This window comes from Perissodus microlepis, chromosome 3, assembly GCF_051167445.1.
Source record: "Perissodus microlepis isolate ML-2025 ecotype Zambia chromosome 3, ASM5116744v1, whole genome shotgun sequence".
NCBI lineage: Eukaryota > Metazoa > Chordata > Actinopteri > Cichliformes > Cichlidae > Perissodus > Perissodus microlepis.
In genome coordinates, this window is record NC_140463.1 from 38,919,176 (window position 1) to 38,939,546 (window position 20,371).

General features: G+C 41.6%; 3 protein-coding genes across 5 annotated transcripts in view; 1 reads left to right on the forward strand and 2 right to left on the reverse strand.

Annotated features, from left to right (window-relative positions):
* Positions 1-4,408, reverse strand: part of col25a1 (collagen type XXV alpha 1 chain) — a 149,563-nt gene extending 145,155 nt beyond the window's left edge. Inside the window, exons 1-2 of the mRNA XM_084924366.1 lie at positions 3,729-4,408; positions 3,532-3,601 (exon numbers count right to left, since the gene is read on the reverse strand). Of these exons, the coding sequence (XP_084780492.1) occupies positions 3,532-3,601; positions 3,729-4,028 (370 nt within the window). The 5' untranslated portion in view covers positions 4,029-4,408. The remainder of the gene's footprint in view (positions 1-3,531; positions 3,602-3,728) is intronic.
* A 5,028-nt stretch (positions 4,409-9,436) lies between these two features.
* Positions 9,437-13,111, forward strand: LOC146391418 (uncharacterized). Of its 2 annotated transcripts, XM_084924369.1 has the most exons (4): positions 9,437-9,860; positions 11,187-11,345; positions 11,676-11,818; positions 11,910-13,111. In XM_084924369.1, exons 1-4 carry the CDS (start codon positions 9,778-9,780, stop codon positions 12,704-12,706), a joined length of 1,182 nt encoding a protein of 393 aa, XP_084780495.1. In that variant the 5' UTR covers positions 9,437-9,777; the 3' UTR covers positions 12,707-13,111. The 2 variants fall into 2 exon arrangements, with proteins under 2 accessions (XP_084780495.1, XP_084780496.1); XM_084924370.1 differs by lacking the exon at positions 11,187-11,345 and having other exon boundaries at positions 9,440-9,860.
* larp7 (La ribonucleoprotein 7, transcriptional regulator) lies at positions 13,073-19,978 on the reverse strand. 2 transcript variants are annotated; one of them, XM_084924368.1, is made up of 13 exons: positions 19,850-19,978; positions 18,876-19,087; positions 18,685-18,785; positions 18,479-18,562; positions 17,620-17,784; positions 17,402-17,510; positions 17,053-17,310; positions 16,684-16,837; positions 16,429-16,568; positions 14,470-14,582; positions 14,098-14,257; positions 13,811-13,902; positions 13,073-13,511 (listed from the first exon to the last, which is right to left on the reverse strand). In XM_084924368.1, the coding sequence occupies exons 2-13, from the start codon at positions 19,072-19,074 to the stop codon at positions 13,434-13,436; spliced, it is 1,653 nt and encodes a 550-aa protein (XP_084780494.1). In that variant the 5' UTR covers positions 19,075-19,087; positions 19,850-19,978; the 3' UTR covers positions 13,073-13,433. The 2 variants fall into 2 exon arrangements, with proteins under 2 accessions (XP_084780494.1, XP_084780493.1); XM_084924367.1 differs by having other exon boundaries at positions 17,020-17,310.
* Between the last annotated feature and the right edge of the window lie 393 nt (positions 19,979-20,371).

Consider the following 20,371-nt stretch of genomic DNA (forward strand, 5'->3'; position numbering starts at 1 on the left):
TAGCTTTCTGTGGGTTTAGTTAGTTTCTATCCGGATCATTTAACAGCATATGCTAAACCCACCTGTTTGTTCCTTTAGACATGGATGCCGACCTCATCTGACGGCTTGATTGAGGTGTCTTAGCTTGCTGGCTTTGTCATATAAGACAAAATTGTGATTTTTCACAGGGAGCAAATGTGTCTGCACGCGATGTAGTGGGAGGTGGATGGATTATTAATATTAAATTTCATGCCATTCCATCCAAGATGTGTTAACACGCTGGTTGAGGAAGGGGAAAAGTCTAGCAATCAGCAGGAGTCATCCTCTGTGGGCCGTAAATGTCAGAGTGAAACGTCCTTCTGGTTGAGATATTTCAGCCTGCACCAAAGAGATGGACCGACTGACAGGCACTGCCATCCCAGGAGACACATCTCTAGCTCAACTACAGACTGTGCCAGTTTGCAGGGAAAAGTTAGCCCGTGTCAGAATGGTGTTTGTCCCTCAGAAAGTAATAACCGAGTAATAACACAAAGATGTTAAGATGACAAACAGCACCGGCAAACCCATCACTGTTTTTCCCGCCAGGAGTGACATCAGCATGAATAAAACACAGTAGAAGTTCACAGCCGACTTTCTCAGATAAAGACGGCGAAAAACTTCCCATGATTCAGGAACAACCTATAAAATATCCCCAAGCTATGGACCATTGCTCTGTCTGTGTAACCACTCCATCTTCTTTGACAGCAATAAAGTGAAGACTGTGAAAAGCACATTACGGTCCTCCCCTCAAAGAGAGACAGGGAGAAAAAAAGACCTCATCTGAGCCACAGGCTGTCTCCTACACAGAGGAGAGGCTAGATATTGAGTGAGCCCATTCAGAATTCATAGAGTATAAAGTTATTTGCCTGGAAAGAGCACGCTCCAAAGCACTAACAAAGTATTACTGAAAGTTGCGTGCGTAATACGCTTACACTGCGTGAGCGTTTGGATTTTTAAACTACGCTCCAGATTCTTCAAAGTACACTGATGATATATGTGTTTTGTATGAAATCATAGTTCAAAAAATAAATGGGGGTTGGGGAGGGGGGAGGGGGGGGGGATAAGAGACCACAACTAGCTGCCAGCTTCCAGGATCAAGCTTGGAGCCGTCTTGGTTTTTAGCGTTGTCTCGCTTCATTTGATGTGAAATGTTTGCATTGTTTTATTCTCTGCCCCTTTACAGAACTGTGGAGGGAGAAAATAAATAGCAAACATATGACAGGGATTGAGAACAGAGAGCCGCCTGATTGTGAGTGTCTCATTATGGTTAATACTCGCAGTGCTTCTGGCTCATTAATTCAGGCATGCCCACTCTGCAGATGAGACATTTGCAGTTGATAGAGCACTTGTGAAAACTGAAGATTAAGGATCTTTCGTTTGGGATTATCACTCGCACTAGTCTCGTTTCTTCTTGTGCCCGTGTCTGATTATGGTATATAAACATATTTTTTATTGCGTTGCTGTTCATATTTGGCAGGGTGAAGGAAAAAGAGAAAAAAAAGGGGAGGTCAGGGGTTGAGGGTCAACAACAAAGCACTTTCTTTGGTTGGGATTCAACACCTTAATTTCAGACCTGCAGCGCAGATGTTTGCCAATACCCGAGAATTTTCCATGAAACCTTCCAAGCACCACTATGCACTGTGACTTTTTCCAGAAAGGTCACCTACAGTATGTTCACACTTACTGTGTAACATTCCCAGCTGGAGTTGACTGAGGCTGATCCCCTCTTCATCAAACTTTAAAAAGTTGTGAAAACATGTCAGCATCCCGCAGCATGCCGTCTACCTAGTGGTTCAGCAGTGTGCCAGGAAGGAGCGCAAAGGTTCACGTGTGGTTCACTGAGAGCATGGAAATGTTACTAGAGTGCTTTGCAGTAACATGCTATTAGACAGGCCATACAGCGTACTTCATTCTGACATCAAGGAGCAATTCATCCCATCTGTCGGATAACCATTAAGGAGCCGGGAGGAGCTGGTGACCTTTTGAACGCATTACTCGAGGTGCTCATATTGATATTTGGCACATGTATGAAAAAGCATGTAAAGGTAATTAAAAAAAGCCTTAAGAAATCCGCAGGATGTTACTTACTTGTAAAGAACATAACTCCACAATGTCAGCACTTTCAGGAGCTGAGAAAACACAGCCCTGATTTCGGCTTTATGACGAAGCAGTTTTCAGATGATGGATGGACTTTAACTGGGTCATTTAGCCTATAATGCTAAAATGCATAACTTTTGGGCAAAGACTGAATCCTTCACTTTATCTGAGAATCAGTTGAAATAGACACATTTTATTTATCACTGACAGTATATAGCCCTTATCTGACACCCTGTTATCTCTGTATATGTCTGGACATGGAGATGTGACATTATTGTAGCTGTTGAAAAAACAGAACTGGTGCCTGAGTCATTAACTGAATGTGGGCTTAACAATCAGACTTTTAGCTTTAATTCAAGGGGATGAACAAAAACGTTGCATTAACTGTTACAAAATCGCAGCAATTTTTACACACCGTCCCTCGTTTTCAGGGACTCGTGAGCTATTTTAAGGGCAGGTGTGAGACATTTTTTGTAATTTTCAACCCCTCAAAGTCCCCGATGCCCCCAGAGTCTTCACTTTAAGCTCATGTTTATAACTGTAACTTGGTAAACAGCTAAAATAACAAGAAATGAGTCAAACGCCAAACATATATCCACCTAACTGCATACAAAAGGGAACCCTAATGGACTCATTAATTTCTTTGAGCTGCACTGCCATCTGGATTTCACCTTATCGGCTAATGTTGTATTTTTACCTGTTTTCTGTCGGTGCTATTTTATAATTTCTATCTTTTCTTCTTCTTCTTTTTTACTGCAGTAAAACTGGAGCTGTCAATCACGCATTCAAGAGCAGGACTGGCTGTTTTTATTTTTTACTAATTTCTTTTTTTTGCCCTGAAGGCTAACCTACACTGATGCACAATAGTGGCTTGGCAAACATTTAGAAGTAAACCATAAACCCACAAGTTCAAATCCAGAACATTCCCCTCGACCCCCCCCCCTTACGATGCACTGGCAACCCAACCTGGGCTCAGTCCTAAAATGACCAGAATGCTGAGCTACACTGGAGGAATAAATGTTTCCATCTACTGGTTAGAAATGTGAATTTCAGCCTCTCCCACTTCTCCTCCATGTGAACAAGGGAGCAGGCAACATCACAAGTCGGACAATCTCTCAGCACCTCTATGTATAGACGGCTGTTAAATGCCTTTCTTTCTGTTAGGTGCATTGAGCGCTCAGCTGTCCGCATCCTTCACAGGAGACCTCCCCTGAACTATCAGCACTGTCACGTTTCATCAGATTCAATGAAATCAACTACAAACATGCAAACAAACAAAAAACCTGTCCTAGAAAAGCTTCCATTCATTCTCACACCAGCCTGTGCTCGGAGTCAAACGCGCTTTAAAAGCCAGTACCTCACACTCCCACATGCAACCCCGCGCCCGCACCGCACTGGAAAAGTAGTTTCCTTTACCTGGAGGGCAGTTGCATTCAGGTGATGTTTGTCTGGCTGTCCGAATCTTGACGAAATTCTCATAGGAGCGCTGAAAGGTGAAACAAAAGCATCATTTTTCATTCATTCGCCCTTTGAGTGAACCACAGTCCATTTACGCGCAAGTGAAGGGCTCAACAACAAAGTGCCGGAGAGCCGAGCGCATAAGCCAATCTTACCTGAGAGAGCAGCTCGTCCACTCTTTCCTCTATCAGTGAATTGAAATCCTCCACGGAGTAGCCGGGGGCACGGGTGAAGGTGTGCTCGCCTTTGGCACTCTCCAAATCCACAACTCGGTTCTTGATGTCAGCTCCGCTAATGCTCAGGAAAATGCAGAAGGCGACGGACGCCACGGAGCAAAACGAGGAGAAGACGTTCAGCGCAGTCGTGCGGCAGTAGTGTCGCTTCTGCCGGGGCGACACTTCTTTCTCCATTTTTTCCATGCACTTAGATGCTCCTCTCGCCACTGCGTTCTCCATTTAACTAACAACTCCACGCGCTGCTGAGAGCAAACCGCATCTGGCGCGGAGTCACCAATTTATGGCACTCTGCTCTGTGTGAGTGAGTGAGCGAGCGTGCGTGTGTGCGCCTGCAACGCTGCGTTCACGTACGGTGACTTTGTGGTGACAGCGACAGATGGATGAGTGGAGCGCCGCTCAAGCTCCAGCCGAGGAAGTCAACCTGCGTGACGGCGTGCCGCTGCTGCTCCTGCAAACTTGTTGCACGGAGCTTTGCAAAGTGGTCTGCAGAGGAAACCGCTCTTATGCACTCAACAGTAGAGAGGGAGAGCGTGGAAGCGGGAGGCAGTGCGCACGCAGAGGACACAGCATTAAGACTGAAGCCTTTCCGTGGCGCAGGCATGCTCCCCCCCTCACGAAGGCAACAACACGCCTCCAACGTGTCCCACTAATTAACATAATTTATTGGCTCACTCCTTTTGGGCTATTTCAGCCCAGTGGGCTACAGTTGCCATTAGCTTGTTGATAAGAAGTGATGATCAGTAAGGACAAAGACACATTTAGCCACATTTTTTAAAATTCATTTGAAACTTTTTGCAAAAATAGCCCACATGATTACTTGAGTTAAACGGACAGTGTGCAGGATTCAGCGGCCTCACCCTCCATCGTCAAGCTGGTGGCCACTACAAACTCTAAATGTCCACTCTGGTCCAACACTGCAAACTGTGGGTGGAAGAGCACGCACTCCCTATAGACATATGAAGGGCCCATTCTAAAATAAGAGAAAATGACACTTTGGGGTGATTATACAGTAGTAAAAACATAATTATGTATATTCCATTGCAACAGTGCCTCCCAAATCCTACACAATGGACCTTCAAATCAGCAGTGGGCATGTTTTGTTTTTTCCAGAGGAGACTGCTATTGTGACTTAGATGAAGTAAGCAAAGTGCCATGCACTGCACAACCGAATCAATATGTGGTCACAGGTTACAGTAACAGTATGCATTATTTTTTGATTTTGTGGCATCCGCCTGCCTAGAGTGAGCAAATTATTGGTTTGGACCATCTGTGGGCTTCAACAGAACAAACATGAATGAGGTCTGCTCAGGACTGAACTATGTTTGGGATAAATGCTGCATTCGGCTCTAAGACAATGTTACATAAATAATCAATGTGAACGGGGGCGACAGAACAATAAAAATATACAGTAGCTCAATGCACTGATCTCTGCATTTAGCTATTGGATGCAAGCAACTGACCCACAAAACTGTATTTGTATCAAATATTCATACGGCTCATAAAAAATATGAGCAGAATTAAAGGTTTTAAAAATGAAATATCTACATCACAGATGGTTTCAGACTTCCTCACCACCCCTGTGCACTTGTTTTTTCAGTTTCATTGCTAAAAATACATCAAAGTAACAGATGGATTTCACTACCTGCTTTACTGCTTCCTATTTTTCTTTTGATTTCATGGTAAAACCATTGTCATAAATCTTTTTTTAAACCACAATAAACAAAAAAAAAATGAAAAAATGAAACCCCAGCCTATCCACAGACACACCCCTGTCAGACTGTGCTTGGTTAGGTCACAATTACAAAAATCATAGAAGTTAGCCTGTAAGTACGTCTAATAATGTGAAAAGGCTGCGTGATGGGCCTCTTTGTTCAGGCATCATTAAGTAACTTGACAAACTTGCAGCAATATTAGGTAAACAATCAAACAAGTCATTCATTTTTAGAGTCAGTGCATAGCCACATGAATTCATTGTTTTGAAACCCCTAATGTCATCTATGTTCTTCCTTCAAAGAACAAACTCTCCTCACATAAAGTTATGTGAAAAACAAACTTTGCACGATGTCCTTTAAAAAACGAACTCAAGTCTCACTTCTTCCAAAAATTTAAGAAGGTAAGTAGTAGAAAGGTGCTACGTTTGGCCATAGTGAACTGCATGTTCGACAAAACCCAAACACAGCATATCAACACAATCACCTCAAACCAACTATCAAGCACGATGCTGGAGGGGTGATGATTTGGGCTTATTTTGCAGTCACAATGACTCCCAAGCAGCGCAGGTCTACAACAGAACGACTGAAAAAGAAACAAATCAAGGTGTTACAATGGCCCAGTCAAAGTCTAGATTTCAACCTGACTGAAATACTGTGGCAGGAGATTAAGAGAGCTGTGAAAGGACAGGATGAATGCCCGCAGAGGTCAATGAAGTGAAGCTGATAAAGTCAAACAGAAATCTGTTACTTCAAGTTATTGCAGCGAAAGGTGGTTTTACAAGCTATTGAAACATTAAGTGTATTTAGTTTTTCATAGGACTTGATTTGGGTTAATAGCCCTCAGTTGGGGAATAAAAGGCAACAAAGTCCAATAACAGAATGACTATATAGTACCTCGTGACCCCACTGTCTACTCCACATCTGGACTATTTGAGTCCTTCAATTTTGATAAGGTGTTAATCAACATTTTGATAATTCTCGCACTCTGCATCAACTCTAATCCACATCCAGTAACAATCTAATGCATCTACTGGGCTATGGTAACACCATCTGGCTTACTTGTGCTGTATTCATCAATGCAAGAGCTCCCCTTATTATGCATCATGTGCAGAAACACTGACATGCAGAGTGCTGTTAGTTTGAATGAACAGCCGAACTGTCGGTCTTTTTCATTTAATGATGTTTCCTGATTTTGTTCATGAGAACATATACAGCTCAACATTAAATAAAAGGCACGCCACTCACAGTGCAGGATAAGTGCACCAGTTTCCTCCCATGAACATCAAATCTATTTCTCCACATGCCTCACCCGTTTCAAGATGCCGAAATTAATTCTGAGTAATACTGAATAGAGAATTATTTTTCTCATTTGCAGTCAGAAATCCTTAATGGCAAAAGACTTCAAATATCCATAAACCTCCCCATCCTCCTGACTCCTTATTCCGAGGCTCTTCTTTCCAGCTCTCTTGCATTTTAATGCAGCTCCACTCCAAGTCTGTCAGAATGAAGGAAACGCACAGAGTCCACAGGCGCAGCTGCAGATGTCTGGGTTATCAGTGCAGATCTGACACGGTTTTCTGTATTTATGTTCCAACACTAATCAAGGATTTTCTGCAGTAGTTTGTTTTCTGAAGTGGCGCTTCACCCCACACAATCAGCACTCGAATCTCTGGCTTGTAACCTGAAACTAAAACTACTGGAGATCTTTTAGATCAAAAAGTTATTGTCAAAATCTGCCTCAAGAGAAAGAAAACACGTCATTTTTGGAGAGTGATTGTATTTTTGTTTTTTTTAAATTGCTTTCACTGTTTTCGTGGAGTCAGTAACAAATTAGAAAACTCTGAATTCATCAGGTGACAACAAAAGTGGAAAACTGGATTTGCTGTTTTGTTGCATGATGTAACGCTTCATCCGAGCACAAAATCCAGGAGTTTTTTCGTCCATGGTAAATACTCACATGGTCTTACAGTCAAGCTTAGTATGTTCATTCAGGTGAAGCCTCCTCAACTGCTTAAGTCTCCCTACTCTGCTCTTAGCTTTGTAGCACAAAATCGCCACTTTAGAATCAGCAGATGAGGTCCCGTGTCCTTGTGCAATTCCCAATCTCATCCCGAGCGAAAGTCTAATCAGCCAGAGCTGGGAGAAATGACACCTGTGCGTTAGGGATAGAGCCCATTTTTATAGATGGGCAGTCTGTCAGCAGCTTGTGTTTCATCCAATTTACTGATTAATGTGTATTGACTTAAAAGGCACTTTGCACAGGAATTCATTAAGTTAGCCAGCCTTTTAGGCTGATAGTGTCCAATTAAATAAATACAAGGCTCTTCTGATGCTGCGAGTTCATTAAATCGTCTTTTCTTTTTGTTCTGATGCTACTCCCAGGCTCAGTACTGGAGGTGTTTATAGTACAGGTCTTTGCACCTTATATGAAACTGTTGGGTGATCTTCTCTGGATTTTTTGAACTATAAGACTCTTATTTGGAAAGAGTCATTTTACATAACTTCTATGCAGAGTGGTTGGTTATATCAAACGTCAGCCCAGTGATTGATGATCATGCCAAGTTCCTCAAGTCTGACTGAATGTAAAACACTGCTTTCAGTTTCTATGCTCAATTATCATACACAAGTTAGCTTCTGTCTGAACTTGTTTTACATGAGTCCTTTCTCTAATCTTTATCTTGTATCTTTTATTGTGGTTTTTTTTACTGTGTATCTTTAGACCACGTCAAACATCAAATTAAACATCAGCGTAAATAAAGTTTCCTTTGTTTTTTTTTCAAGGATTAATAAAATGAAATGAATAAAAAACTGTTTATTTAATCTAAAAAGAATATCTGTGGAAGGACTGTGGCCACACAAATGGATCAGGTGTAATTCTAGAAGACAAGATGTTCAGTGTTACAGCAAAGCTACTGCTGAATGCTGTTATATTATTATTCTGAATTTTCACTGAAAACGTCAATGATCCGACACAGTCACCTGAAACCAGACGTGGCCGGTATTTCCTCAGATATCCAATGTACACTCGCCGACCGCTTCACTGGGTACACATGTTCACCTGCTCCTTCACCAATATCTAATCAGCCAGTCACATGGCAGCAACTCAGTACAAGTAGACACATAGACAGGGTTAAGATGACCTGCTGAAGTTCAGCTGAATTTTAGTGACTTTGAATGTGCCATTGTTGGTGGTGAGTGTTTCAGAATGTGCTTTGAGCTGACAAGAAGACAACAGAAACTCAAATAAGCACTCGTTACAACCAAAGTACGCGGAAGAGCATCTCTGAGTGCACAGTGTTTCAAAACATGAAGCAGATGGGTGCTGCTGTCAGCAAGCCAGATGGGACTCAAAACCATAATATTTGAGGAGAAGAAACAGAGCCTACAATTTGCACAAGCTCACCAAAATTGGACAACAGAAGACTGGAAAAATTGTGCTGGTCTCATGTCAAAGTATCCTTGGGTAAGATATTGAACCCTGGGTTGCTCTCAGATGCATCCACTAGTGTCTGAATGTTAGATAGAAAGCACTAGAAAAAGGTACTTGTATGAATCTGGGTGAATGAGTCATGTTCTAAAAAGCGCTCTGAGTAAAAGAGTAGAAAAGGTGTCATATAAGCACTAATCCATTTACCATTTAGAAAGTTTTTTTTATTACGGATGAACTAATTTATTTGATTCTTGGTGTCAAGGAAGACTACAAGTGAAGTAAATTGTGAGTCATGGGTCTTTTTTTAATGTGCGGGCGCCATCTAGTGAGGAATCACAGCATTACACCAGATCGGACGAATTCAAGACGTGTGCTCAGGACCATACACTCTGTGGATAGGTCACACGGGGAGGTCACGGTTTGTTTTAGGCCACTCCAACTTATATGTAGTTGTTGGTGCACGTGTACATGCTTTTATGCTTTTTAGGGCAGGGGTGTGGGAGGGAGTGGGGGAGAAAGAAATGCCCTCAAAGCAGTTACAAAGTGACAGATGGGAGTCCGCGTCACGTTGCAAAAAGAAATCCACGGGTGACATGCACACAGCGCTTCGAGCAAAGGTTTCGAGTCTCGCTGCACGCGCGCATCTTCACAGCCTGCGTCCTCGCCATGACAACCGGCCCGCATCACACACGAATCCACCGATGTTTATTTTTAGCCGCGAGCCACTCTCGTTCAGCACACGTCCCATGTTCACGCCGTCAATTATTCATATGTTTTAGGCCTGCAGCGACCACAGAGCGGGACTGCCACAAGTCGGAGCTGCGGGATGCCGAGAACCAGCCAGGGTGCAGAAATGCACCCGAAAACTGCCAGACAGCAGACCAACAAGCAGCCAGCTGCGCAGATAAAGTGAGCCCAGCTGTGTGTGTGTGTGTGTGTGTGTGTGTGCGAGAGAGAGAGAGAGAGAGAGATTTTCTTTCGTTGGAAACTCGGCAGTTTTATGCGAAAGCGGAGGGAAAGAGCTAGCTTGTTTCTGCGTGTGTTTTTTCAAATTTCACTGAATTTTAATGGAATTTGCTGGCGTGCAGACACACGGACACGAAGCATTTGTAGTTAGTTGTGTGTCACCAAAAGAGGTGTGAGCAGACTTTATGCTATAGGATACACTCTTTTCAGTTAAAAATGCTATGAGGGATTTGGACTGGCGGTGCTAACTCCAGCGCCGAAACCCTAAAAAAAAAAAAGCCCGTTATTTTGCTTTTTTGAAATTAAAGTTGAGTTAAACTACATTTAAATACAAATCTACAAATCTTTAATTATCTGAACCTTGATATCATTGCTGTGCCATACCGCAGATTTTTGTATCAATTCAATACAAAAATACATACAGGGCAAGTATTACCTATACCATTACCGATATTTTTAAAAAGGCAGATTATGTTGGATTACGTGATTTATGACATTAAAAGTCATAAATTTTCAAAATCTGAACACATTTTAATGACTACTAAATCACTGATTTTTACTTAAAAGATCATTATTATTCTTATCATCATTTCAGTGTTTCATCTATTTAGAAACCGCTTTTATTTTTTGTTTGTTTTTAAAGACTTGAGGTGTAAATGGGTTTGTCTCTAAATCACTTTTTATTAATTTCTGTTGTTTAAATGTGCTATAGGCTATAAGTAAAATAGATGTAACAACCAATACAAAAAGGCTCAGACATTTTTCTTAGTGTATGTTTAAGGTCTATTTTGCTGCATACTGAACTTAGAGGATAGAAAAGTATTGATCTGTCACATTAGTATTGATCCAATACCAATATCAGCACTGGTATCAATACTATCGATATTAAGATTGATCTACCCACCTCTACTTGATGCAGGCTGTGAAAAAAAACAAAAACATTTTGCAGCCCCTCTCCCTTTAAGCCATTTTCTGATTGGCAGCCTCCGTAACCAGAAGGTCTGAACAGCAGGTGGGTGGAGGTGCTGTGCTCACAGCCTGAGTTATGTGCCTGTGATGGCTATATTAGGATTATTTTTGTCACTGACACTACAGAGCCAAGAATAAAGAAAAAAGGGCATGAAAGTGGGCGTTTAGAGCAGCAAGCATCCTAAACTGATGCCTCACAAGGATTATTTTGTCATGTGTGTTACCATTATTTGAAACTAATGCATGAAAGGCAAAAATAGATCCCCTTTAAAGTGACGATGCACTCCATAAACTTTCCAGGAAGCACTCTCTGAAACCCCAAACAAAGACCTCCATGACCACAGAGTACCAGGAGAGGTTCCTTCCTCCCGCCTGTTATGTAGCAATTGTGACAACAGCAACAAAGAAGATCCCTTACCATCCGCTGAAGGGGACAAGTCATGAGATTACCTCTTTGAGGTATTTTCTTTTCCCTTTATAATGTCATTAGATTTTAGTTAGCTGAGGAAAGAGATATTTCAATTTTGGACAGTGGAATAAATCTGGCTGGCGCTCTGCCCACGTGCATACAGCAACTGATGGATGGTTTCTCAGCTAAATAAGACTGAACTGGCCATGACAACATTTCAGTGCACAAAAGAACATAAAGACTACTGTGTAATCTTTGCTCTGAAATCAGCTGATTAATGGTAATAGGGAAACGAGTTGTTGGTGTGGCATCTTTCTCGTTTTCTATCATTCATGAAGTAAAAATGTGTTGGTCTGTTCATTGTATGTCGTGTGTTTCAGATCATTTTACATTCAGCAAAAATGGATAAAAAAGCCACCAAAGGTCCCAGAGCCACCAGAGCCAGACTACAAACGATGCAAAGGCCCACTCAGTGCTGCAAACCAGACACCATCCAGGACTGACTACGCGAGCGTCTATCAAAGTAAGCAACTTCAAGAATATTACTGTGAGATATCAAGGAATATGGCAAAATTTGCATCCTGAGTTAAATCTGCTTTGTTTTTTCCCCTCAGATGATTTTAAACATTGGGAGGGCAGCAAGCGCCAGCCAATCATCCTGAAAGGCAGTTTGACAGTCAAGCATGGATTAGGCAACATGCTCGCACTGGCGAAGGAACCAGAACACATTGCAAACACCACCAGCTATAAATCGGATTACATCCCCCACCCAACGAACCCCAGACCAGTCAAGCTGAAGCACTCTAACCAAAGCAGCAAGGAATTCCCGCTGGAGCCGAGACTGGCCTTCAAGCCAAAGCAGGCTTGGTCTACACACCAAGACCTTGACAAAGGCAGTGATTGTTTTGAGAGGTTCAACAGTTGTTCCCTTGAAACCAAGTTTCAGGGCCACACCAAAGATTTCTCTTCACCAGGAGACCACAGCATTCACTGCCAGGTGAAAAACCTGCCAGCCCTCGAGATAAATGACGTCCACCGCAATGCAGCGAGTACCGTGACGGACGACTACAGAGTCTGGCATTCGCCGCAAAGCTTCACCACTGTGAGAACCACCATGTCAGTGGGCAAACCTAAATCTCCTGACGACAGCAAAGCCAGCCCAAAGACTTTGAGACAACACCCCAAAATACACAAGGCCTCAGCCTGTAATTCCTCCAGAGGTGCCACACAGAAACCACAGAGTCCTGCAGACACTGAAGTGCTTTCTAGCTTCGAATGCTCCACAGACAACGGAGAATCCAAGATGTACTGGTACAGAAATTTGGGCCGAGGAGGGACTTCGCCTGATGGCGACAGCTGTATAGACCATAGCAACCAAATAATCAGCTGCATGGTTTCTGGCAGAAACTAAGGTGGCTGATAAGGTGTGGTCTCGCCACATATTACCTCAGGTAGTTTCTACTTCTACAGCAATAAAAAAAGGAAAGAAAAAAAAAAGCCATGAATGGGGAGATTGTGTAACATCAGCTATTTTTATACTTGTACACGTCTCAATTTCACTCTTATGTAATCTTGAAAGTGAGAGGCACTTTATGGGAAACAGGTTTAGACAGACAGATGTGGACTTCCTCCAGATAATAAAAGGTGTGTACACTTTTTTAAAATCAGTCACTGTTTCAGTAAGAAGTAATCCAATCTGCTGAAATGACCTCCATGTGTTTCATAAAACCTCAGGAGCACTTTCCAAAACTATATTGTGAATACACCACAAATGCTGTAATCATGAAATGACATTTTATTAAAAAATAACACAAGGCATTGTCTTAACTGAGAGAACTTCCAACTCAGTTATATTTACATCTATACAGAATCTTTTTCTCTTTTTAAAGTCCATCAATTAAAAGTATGGTGCCAAAATGTCTGTATTCCACATGACCATACCTGCTCCAGTGCCAGAAAAAAACTAAACTAAAACAAACAACAACAAAGCTAAAGGCTATTCCTTTAATCTTCTTTATGAGGGTCTGTTCACTTTCTTCCAGGTACACACCAACATCAGCGGTCCTCTTTAAATGACATCATGTTAAGTTTACAGAGTAGAGCCTCGCTCGGATGTTAAAAACTAATTTCAGTAGCTGTCAGTTGTCATCGAAGTGGATGTGCTTATTAGCCTCCTTGGCGCGGGCGATGATGATCTTTTCGGCTTTGGATATGAGCTGAAAATGTGACAGGAAATTAAAAATGAGATGAGATAGCAGATAGACAACAGGGAGGCGTATGTATGAATGGGTGCGCTAATATGATAAAATTACTCCAGGTATTAGTGATTTTTTTTTTTTTTTGTCCTTGAGTATAACACATGAAGGTGCAGCATTTAGCTGTAACACTGACAAAGAAAGTCAGCTTTGTGTGCGTGTTTAAAGTTGTTTATACACATAATGTAATAAATAATCACTGATGCACACTGCAGCATGTATGCAGATTTGAGTATTTCACATTGTAAGGTAGAGCTCACCTTTTCTGTACCCCGCTTCTTTTCCCTTGGACGATTCAGTTTGACCTGGCGGTCCACGAGGATCTTCTGCCAGTACCTTTGTTCATGGTCACCTTTAAAAATAAAGAAAGAAACAGAGTGAAATTCATTAAAGGATGCCTTTCACAGTTTTATCAAATCTTTGGTTAAAAAACACAGAAGCCCGATGGCCTGACAGAGCATTTTCTCCATCATCAGTTATGAAATCCATACAAAATACAATTTTTAAAAAAAGGGTTTCAGAGAAAATAAGGAAATAAAATTCACACCTGTGAGGATCTCCAGCTTCCAGCTATGCTCTTTCTGCAGCTCTGCTCTGACGTCGCTGACTGCTCTCGCTTCCTCTGGGCTGTGAAAGCGGATGTGTCCCTCAGCGTCTCCTTCCAAGATGTCAACATAGGCCACTGGAGAAATTTTACACAGCGCGTCCTACACACACAGTGTCATTCTTTAGCGGGGTTACGGGAATCATCGTGTAATGTGGATACACAACTGAACTGTGGGGCTGCACCACACCATGTGTTAAAACAAAGAAGGATTACTTTGAACTCTGAATCATGCAAAGCTACAAAAGAATAAAGAAAGAAATGAAGACGTGTCCGACCACATTTGGTCCACTTCAGTAAAGGTGATGAGAGTACCTTGATTATTTTCCTCCCTGGTAGCGGCTTGTTGTCTGTAATCTTCACGATGACCCCACTGACAAACTGAGGTCCTTGCTTAGCTGCCTTTTCACTTTTGTTATTCTCATCAACTAGACAAAAGGCAAAAACACAAATCAGTTTAATTTCATAGGTTTTAGTGCTGAATTCCAACATGCTGAAAGCTGTAACTGTATATAGTTCTAAGATGAATGAGATATACATTTCAATAAGCTTCACTCAGATTCTGGCAGCTTGTTAATATACACAAACTGGCCACTATATTAGGTACATGTTTCTAATACTGGTTTGGACCCAATTCTGCCCTCAAAACGTCTACTTAAAGGCTCCACGTGTGGTGCATTCAGAGGTGCTCTTCTGCACACCTCAGCTATGATGAGTTACTGTCACCTTCCTACTAGAGATTGTGAGTGTGACTAATCTCTATGACTAGTCTTTTAATCTAATGTTTAACATTTATTTGATGTCCAGTCCCGGGAAGCTGTTGTGTCCAAAATGTTATGCACTCATCTGCCACCAGGTGGAGCTGCAGCCCCCAACAATGTTGTGCAAAAATGCAGAATGATATTATCAAGCTAAAGAAATTAGCTTGAGAGATGCTTAGAGGTGAACCACTACTCCTCCACATCCAAAGGAGCCAGTTGAGGTGGGCGCCTCCTGGGTGAGGTATTCTGGGCCTGTCCTACCAGGAGGAGGCCCACAACACACTGGAGAGATTACATCTCTTGTCCCAGTGTTCCCGCAGATTAGCTGAAGGAGGTGGCTGGGCACAGGGAGGTTTGGACTTCTCTGCTTAATAGAGATGTTGTCATCAAATCATTTTGTTATTGCTTTATATTTGAACTTTTATTGAAATGATTGTTATGAATTGCAGAACAATTTGTTATTTTTCAGCTGTTAATTTGGCACATTTTAATAATACTTGAATATATTTTGTAAGTAACACATTTTCATACATGTAAAATCATTTTTTTCTTTTTCATTATCCTGTTAGAATAGAACACAGTATCCATAATAGAATTCATTGTTGTGATTAAAGGCTTCAAATGCCTTTGTTTGGACACTTTTTTGCTATTATCCATTAGAAGGTCCTAAAATTTCACTTGATATCTGAGTGTTTCTTTGTTTTAAACTAGACTGTTAGTCTCATTTGTTTTTTCCTTGTTTAGTCGACTAAGAAATTAGTCGCCAGGAACGTCCCTACTTCCAGCAAACTTGAAGTCTGGCCTCTCTCTCCTGAGTATCCCCGCTGTTCACTGGATTTTTTTTTCCTTTCCTTTTCCTTTCTTTACACCATCCTGTGTAAACCCTCGAAATAGCTGTGTGGGAAACTCCCAGCAGATGAACCGTTTCTTGAAAACTATGACCCGCCCTATGACACCAACAACCACGCCACATTCAAACTCACTCAAATCACCTTTCTTCCTCATTATCGTGATGCTCAGTTTGAACTTCAGCACGTTCATGTTTGCATGAATGCATGCACTGCCATGTGATTGGCTGATTGGATAATTGTGTTAATGAGCAGCTGAACAGTGCAATCTGTCCTTGTCAGAGTAATGCTGTGTGATTTCTGGTGCGATGTTGAGGAATGCCGTGTGAAAATTTTCTTTAAATTATTTTAAAACACTTTTCCAAAAATCCAGGACAAAATCTTTGTCAGTTCAGCATCGTTGTTTCCTGTTTTATCATACACTTCTGTTTTCAACACATGGAAATTTCAGCACTTGCCCACTTACTGCAAATGACACCCCAGCTAATGCCAAGTTTAATGAGACACGCAACATTGGAAATTTTATGGGATTCTCATTATTATTGTGGTGCTTTCTCAACTTACCTGTGGATATAGAAAAAGAGATATGTGGGAATTATAAAGGAGGATGGGGGAAACATTTTTAAAGTTAGAGGCCTGTGAGTGAGGTTTGGAAGAGAACTCACCATTTGCATCCCGAGGGTCACCATCTGTCTCCATCATCTTGTGCTCCTTGTCATTTATTTTATTCATGCACTTCTTCAGGGCTGACATACTGCTTTTCTGCAAGGTCAGGTACTCCTGCTTTAATCCAAGCCAGTCTTTCCTTGATGTGGAAAAAGAAGGAACAAACATGGCCGACAGAGTGGGTTCAGTTTGCTAGTTATAAAACCTTTTACAATTGTATTAACTCGTTAGAACAAAGGGATGCAGGTTCGTACTTTGAAAGCACCCGGAGTGGGATCACTTCTTCCCCAATTTTCAGTTTCTCTTTGTGCTTCTTTTTTCTCTTCCTTTTTGCTTTAACTGTTGAGTCATCTCTGTTTTCTTTGCCCTTCTCAACAGCCTGCTGTGCGTCCCTGTGAGTGGGCGACTCTATGAGGGGAAGAACAGCGTTAACACAACAACGGACTTTGTGGTTTGGGTGTAAAAAGACTTAAGTTTGACCTTAAAAATGAGGAACAGTGAGGAGGTAAAATGACAAACAGCTGTCCCATTTAGATCTTTTTGTAGTTTTCTTTTTTTTTTTTTACACTGGTGGCTTAGAGACGACTTACTACTCTGTGCTCCGTCTTTCTCCCTCTCCCCACCTTCACATTCGCTGGTTTTTCTTATCTTCGATGGTACGTCGCTCTCCGATCCCTCCGCCGTATGTGACCGCCGTCTTTTCTTCTCTGACAGTTTGCTCGGTGTCTTGTGAGCGCCGGTGGCCTCTGGGTCAAAATCTTTCTTTTGCTCAGCCGCCTCCGCTTCCATCGCCTGCTCTTTGACTTCCTCTGCAGGCGCCTGTGCCGTGGCACCTTCTTTTCTTTTCTTCTTCTTTCGCTTCTTCTTCTCTTCTTCTTCACCTGCAGCACATGGATGTAAAGAAGCCAGGATAAATACACTTTGCAGCACAAGCCTTTACTTCAATATTGCAATGGCGCCAAATAAAATCACCTATCCGAGATGGTGGATTGTCAGCCGAGAGAGAAATTGGCTTCCTGTGCAACGTCTTGGGGAAAATCCCTGGTTTCCTGGGAGCATCTTCAGGAGGATTGTTCAGCATCTGTTTGAAAGATCAAATTCTTCCATGATCTTTTGTTCCAGCCAAAAACAAACACCACGTTAACATCAACGACATCATAGTTGTGGAAATATTCCCACTGAGTTCTCACCTCTATAGCTTTCTGTGCTTGCTCCTCTTTCTCAAACTCGACAAAGGCAAAACCCTTGGAGTCCCCGGAGGACTTGTATCTGGGGATGCTGACATAAACCACATTTCCACATTTTGTGAACACTCTTTCTATCCAGCTGTGTGTCACATCCTTTGGCAAAAGTTCCTTAGAAAAAGAGAAGAAGAAAGAATCTTTTGCTTGGGATCCAAGAAGATTTTAGAGCAGGCGAACAACAGGGAGAAGATGATGCTGTTCTAATACTTGGTCCTGACTGAAACAAAGAGTGGATGCACCAAGCACCTTATCCTCTCTTTTTAAAGACTTTCTTTTGCTTGGTTGCAACTTGTATATACAACCCCGATTCCAAAAATGTTGGGACAGTGTGTGAGAGGAAAAGGATGAAAACCATTATCTGAATGCCTGTGATCTTCAGCCCTCTACCAAAAGTACTGCAGCTGGTCTCCTCAGTATCCAGATGTTCACACACCGTTAAAAGAAGAGGGGATGCTACCCTCTGGGAAACATGACCCTGTCCTGACTTTTATGAGACCTTTTGCTGTCAATCTGGTTTTATTTACATTTTAAACAACGTCCCAACTCTTTTGGAATTAGGGTTATAGAAAATGTGAATGACAGGCAGGTGGGGCGTAGTCACAGCCGTGTGCCTAAAGCGACCACATTATCACATTATAGACGTTACATCACATTATTATCATAGATACATGTTGCGTTCAGGTGTAATGTATAGAATTGTTTCTGCTCTCTTTAATTGGTGATAATTAAAACAATGGAAAGTATTAAAATTCACGTGAAAAGCAAACATATCAAACAGACACCAGAGGACTTTTTCTTTTTTTACCACGTAAACCGTGCGGCTGTCCACATCATTCGGTAGTTCCCCAATTGGAAGCTGACGCCTTACTTTAGTTCCCTCGAGGTTGAGCTGAAACACACACACACACACACACACACACACACACACCTTTAAATGATTCTATATTATGCAAATACTGTAAAATAGCAAGTTATAAAGCATTAACAAAATGAAAATTTACTTTACAGTACCTCAACTACAGATGAATTTTTTAGCGCCCTGGCAATGAGCTTTGTGTCAGTTGTCAGCTGCTTCATTCGGTTGAAGCTTGCCAACACAGATATATCAACATCTATAAGAAATAATGTGTGGTAACAAGTTTAAGGCTGTTCCCAAGTCAAAAAGATTCAATGAAACGTATAAAGTATTGATAGCTTCTTACATCCACGGTCAGATTCCTCCATGAGCTTTTTCAGAAAGCGGTCCTTGCTCAGGTTGACGTCGCCAAACCAGAATTCCACTTGTTTCTTCACCTCACTGAGCAGCTGTTTGACTCGGGACCTCTTCTTCTTTTCCATCTCCTTCTTGTCGCTGGGCTCTGCTGCCGCAGCATTGGTAGCTCCCCTCTCTGAGTTAATCATCTCGGGGGCAGGACTGCAACAAAGACGCTTGTGTTGTTATGAGATTAGAGCCTGTACTAAAAGGCAAGTTCAACATATATCAAACAACAGCCATGCTTAGAGATACCAAGATCAAGGCTATGAGTTGGAAAAGTCCATTCAAGGTTTTTCTGATCTACCTTGTGCCTGTTCAGGGCCAATGCTGCTGTGAAAGGTTTAATCCAAAATTTAGACAGGTCTGGAGTCTCACAAGAACAGCAAGTTACAAAACGCCATACCATTAAATTTAACTATAGAGATACATAATCAACCATATGATCTGACATTTAATAATAGGTGTGATGTGCGAGTGCCAACTAGTCTAAAAGAGAGTTTCAATAATCAAAACCACCCTTTTGCCCCCAAACTGACATAAATTATGCTGCTAACTCCAAATCCTGCTTCGTAGTAATATTTATATTAAATTCGTGGGGTTTGTTTGCACGTTTTGCCCACTCTGACCCATTTTCAGATTGCACACTCCATATCGAACACGCCCCTTTTATGATGCCATCATTTTATTGATAAAATTATTGGTAAAAAAACGTATATATAAACTGTTAGTTTTGCATTTAGCTCTTTACTAAGTGCACAGGGAATGCCAGACTGGTGGTTAGCTAACACTGCCGTCCAAGTTAGTAATTGGAAATTCGCGGGTGGTGACTTAAAAAAAAAACCCTTCCGTCATGCGAAAATTTTTAAAGTCCGCCAGATTTTTTCTCAACGTTCAGGAGACCGAAAGATTCACATAACTCACCGTGCTCCAGATGCGAAAACAGTCCAGCCTAACACCGAGTTCAGAAAAATAACAAACCAGCAGCTAGCGTGATATCTTCACGCAAACGGCGCTGCTTCGCAAAGTAACGTCGCACGGTAAATTCGTCATAAGAGCGAGCGGCAACTTACACAACTTCCGGTGAATAATTCCACCGTAAAAAAAACAACAAATACGAAGGTTGTAACATCCACATTTTATTCTGCAAACTAGTGAATCTAAATGTAAGATAATATAAAACACAGCACAGTCTACCTAATCATTCATTGTATTTGATAGTAAAATAATAGCATAATAACGATAATAATAATCACTTTATACACATGTTAAAATGTCAATAAATAATTTGTAAAAAGGCTTTTAGAAATAGAATAATATTGATAATGGATGCAATGCTTGTTATGCTATCTCTTCTTCAACATTAACATGTTTATGCTTTTATTTTCACTACCACTTCCGGGCTTTTCAAAATTTTCAATTTTCGAAACTTTTTTAGTTTTATTT

Excerpts from the sequence above, each read along its gene's own strand:
- LOC146391418 (XM_084924369.1), top strand. The coding sequence starts at position 9,778 with ATGCCGAGAACCAGCCAGGGTGCAGAAATGCACCCGAAAACTGCCAGA. Across the intron at positions 9,861-11,186 it reads CAGCCAGCTGCGCAGATAAA|GAAGCACTCTCTGAAACCCC; the intron begins GTGAGCCCAGCT and ends TAAACTTTCCAG. Across the intron at positions 11,346-11,675 it reads CATGAGATTACCTCTTTGAG|ATCATTTTACATTCAGCAAA; the intron begins GTATTTTCTTTT and ends CGTGTGTTTCAG.
- larp7 (XM_084924367.1), bottom strand. The coding sequence starts at position 19,074 with ATGATTAACTCAGAGAGGGGAGCTACCAATGCTGCGGCAGCAGAGCCC. Across the intron at positions 17,511-17,619 it reads AAGCACAGAAAGCTATAGAG|ATGCTGAACAATCCTCCTGA; the intron begins GTGAGAACTCAG and ends TCTTTCAAACAG. Across the intron at positions 16,838-17,019 it reads GAAAGACGGAGCACAGAGTA|AGTCGCCCACTCACAGGGAC; the intron begins GTAAGTCGTCTC and ends TTCCCCTCATAG.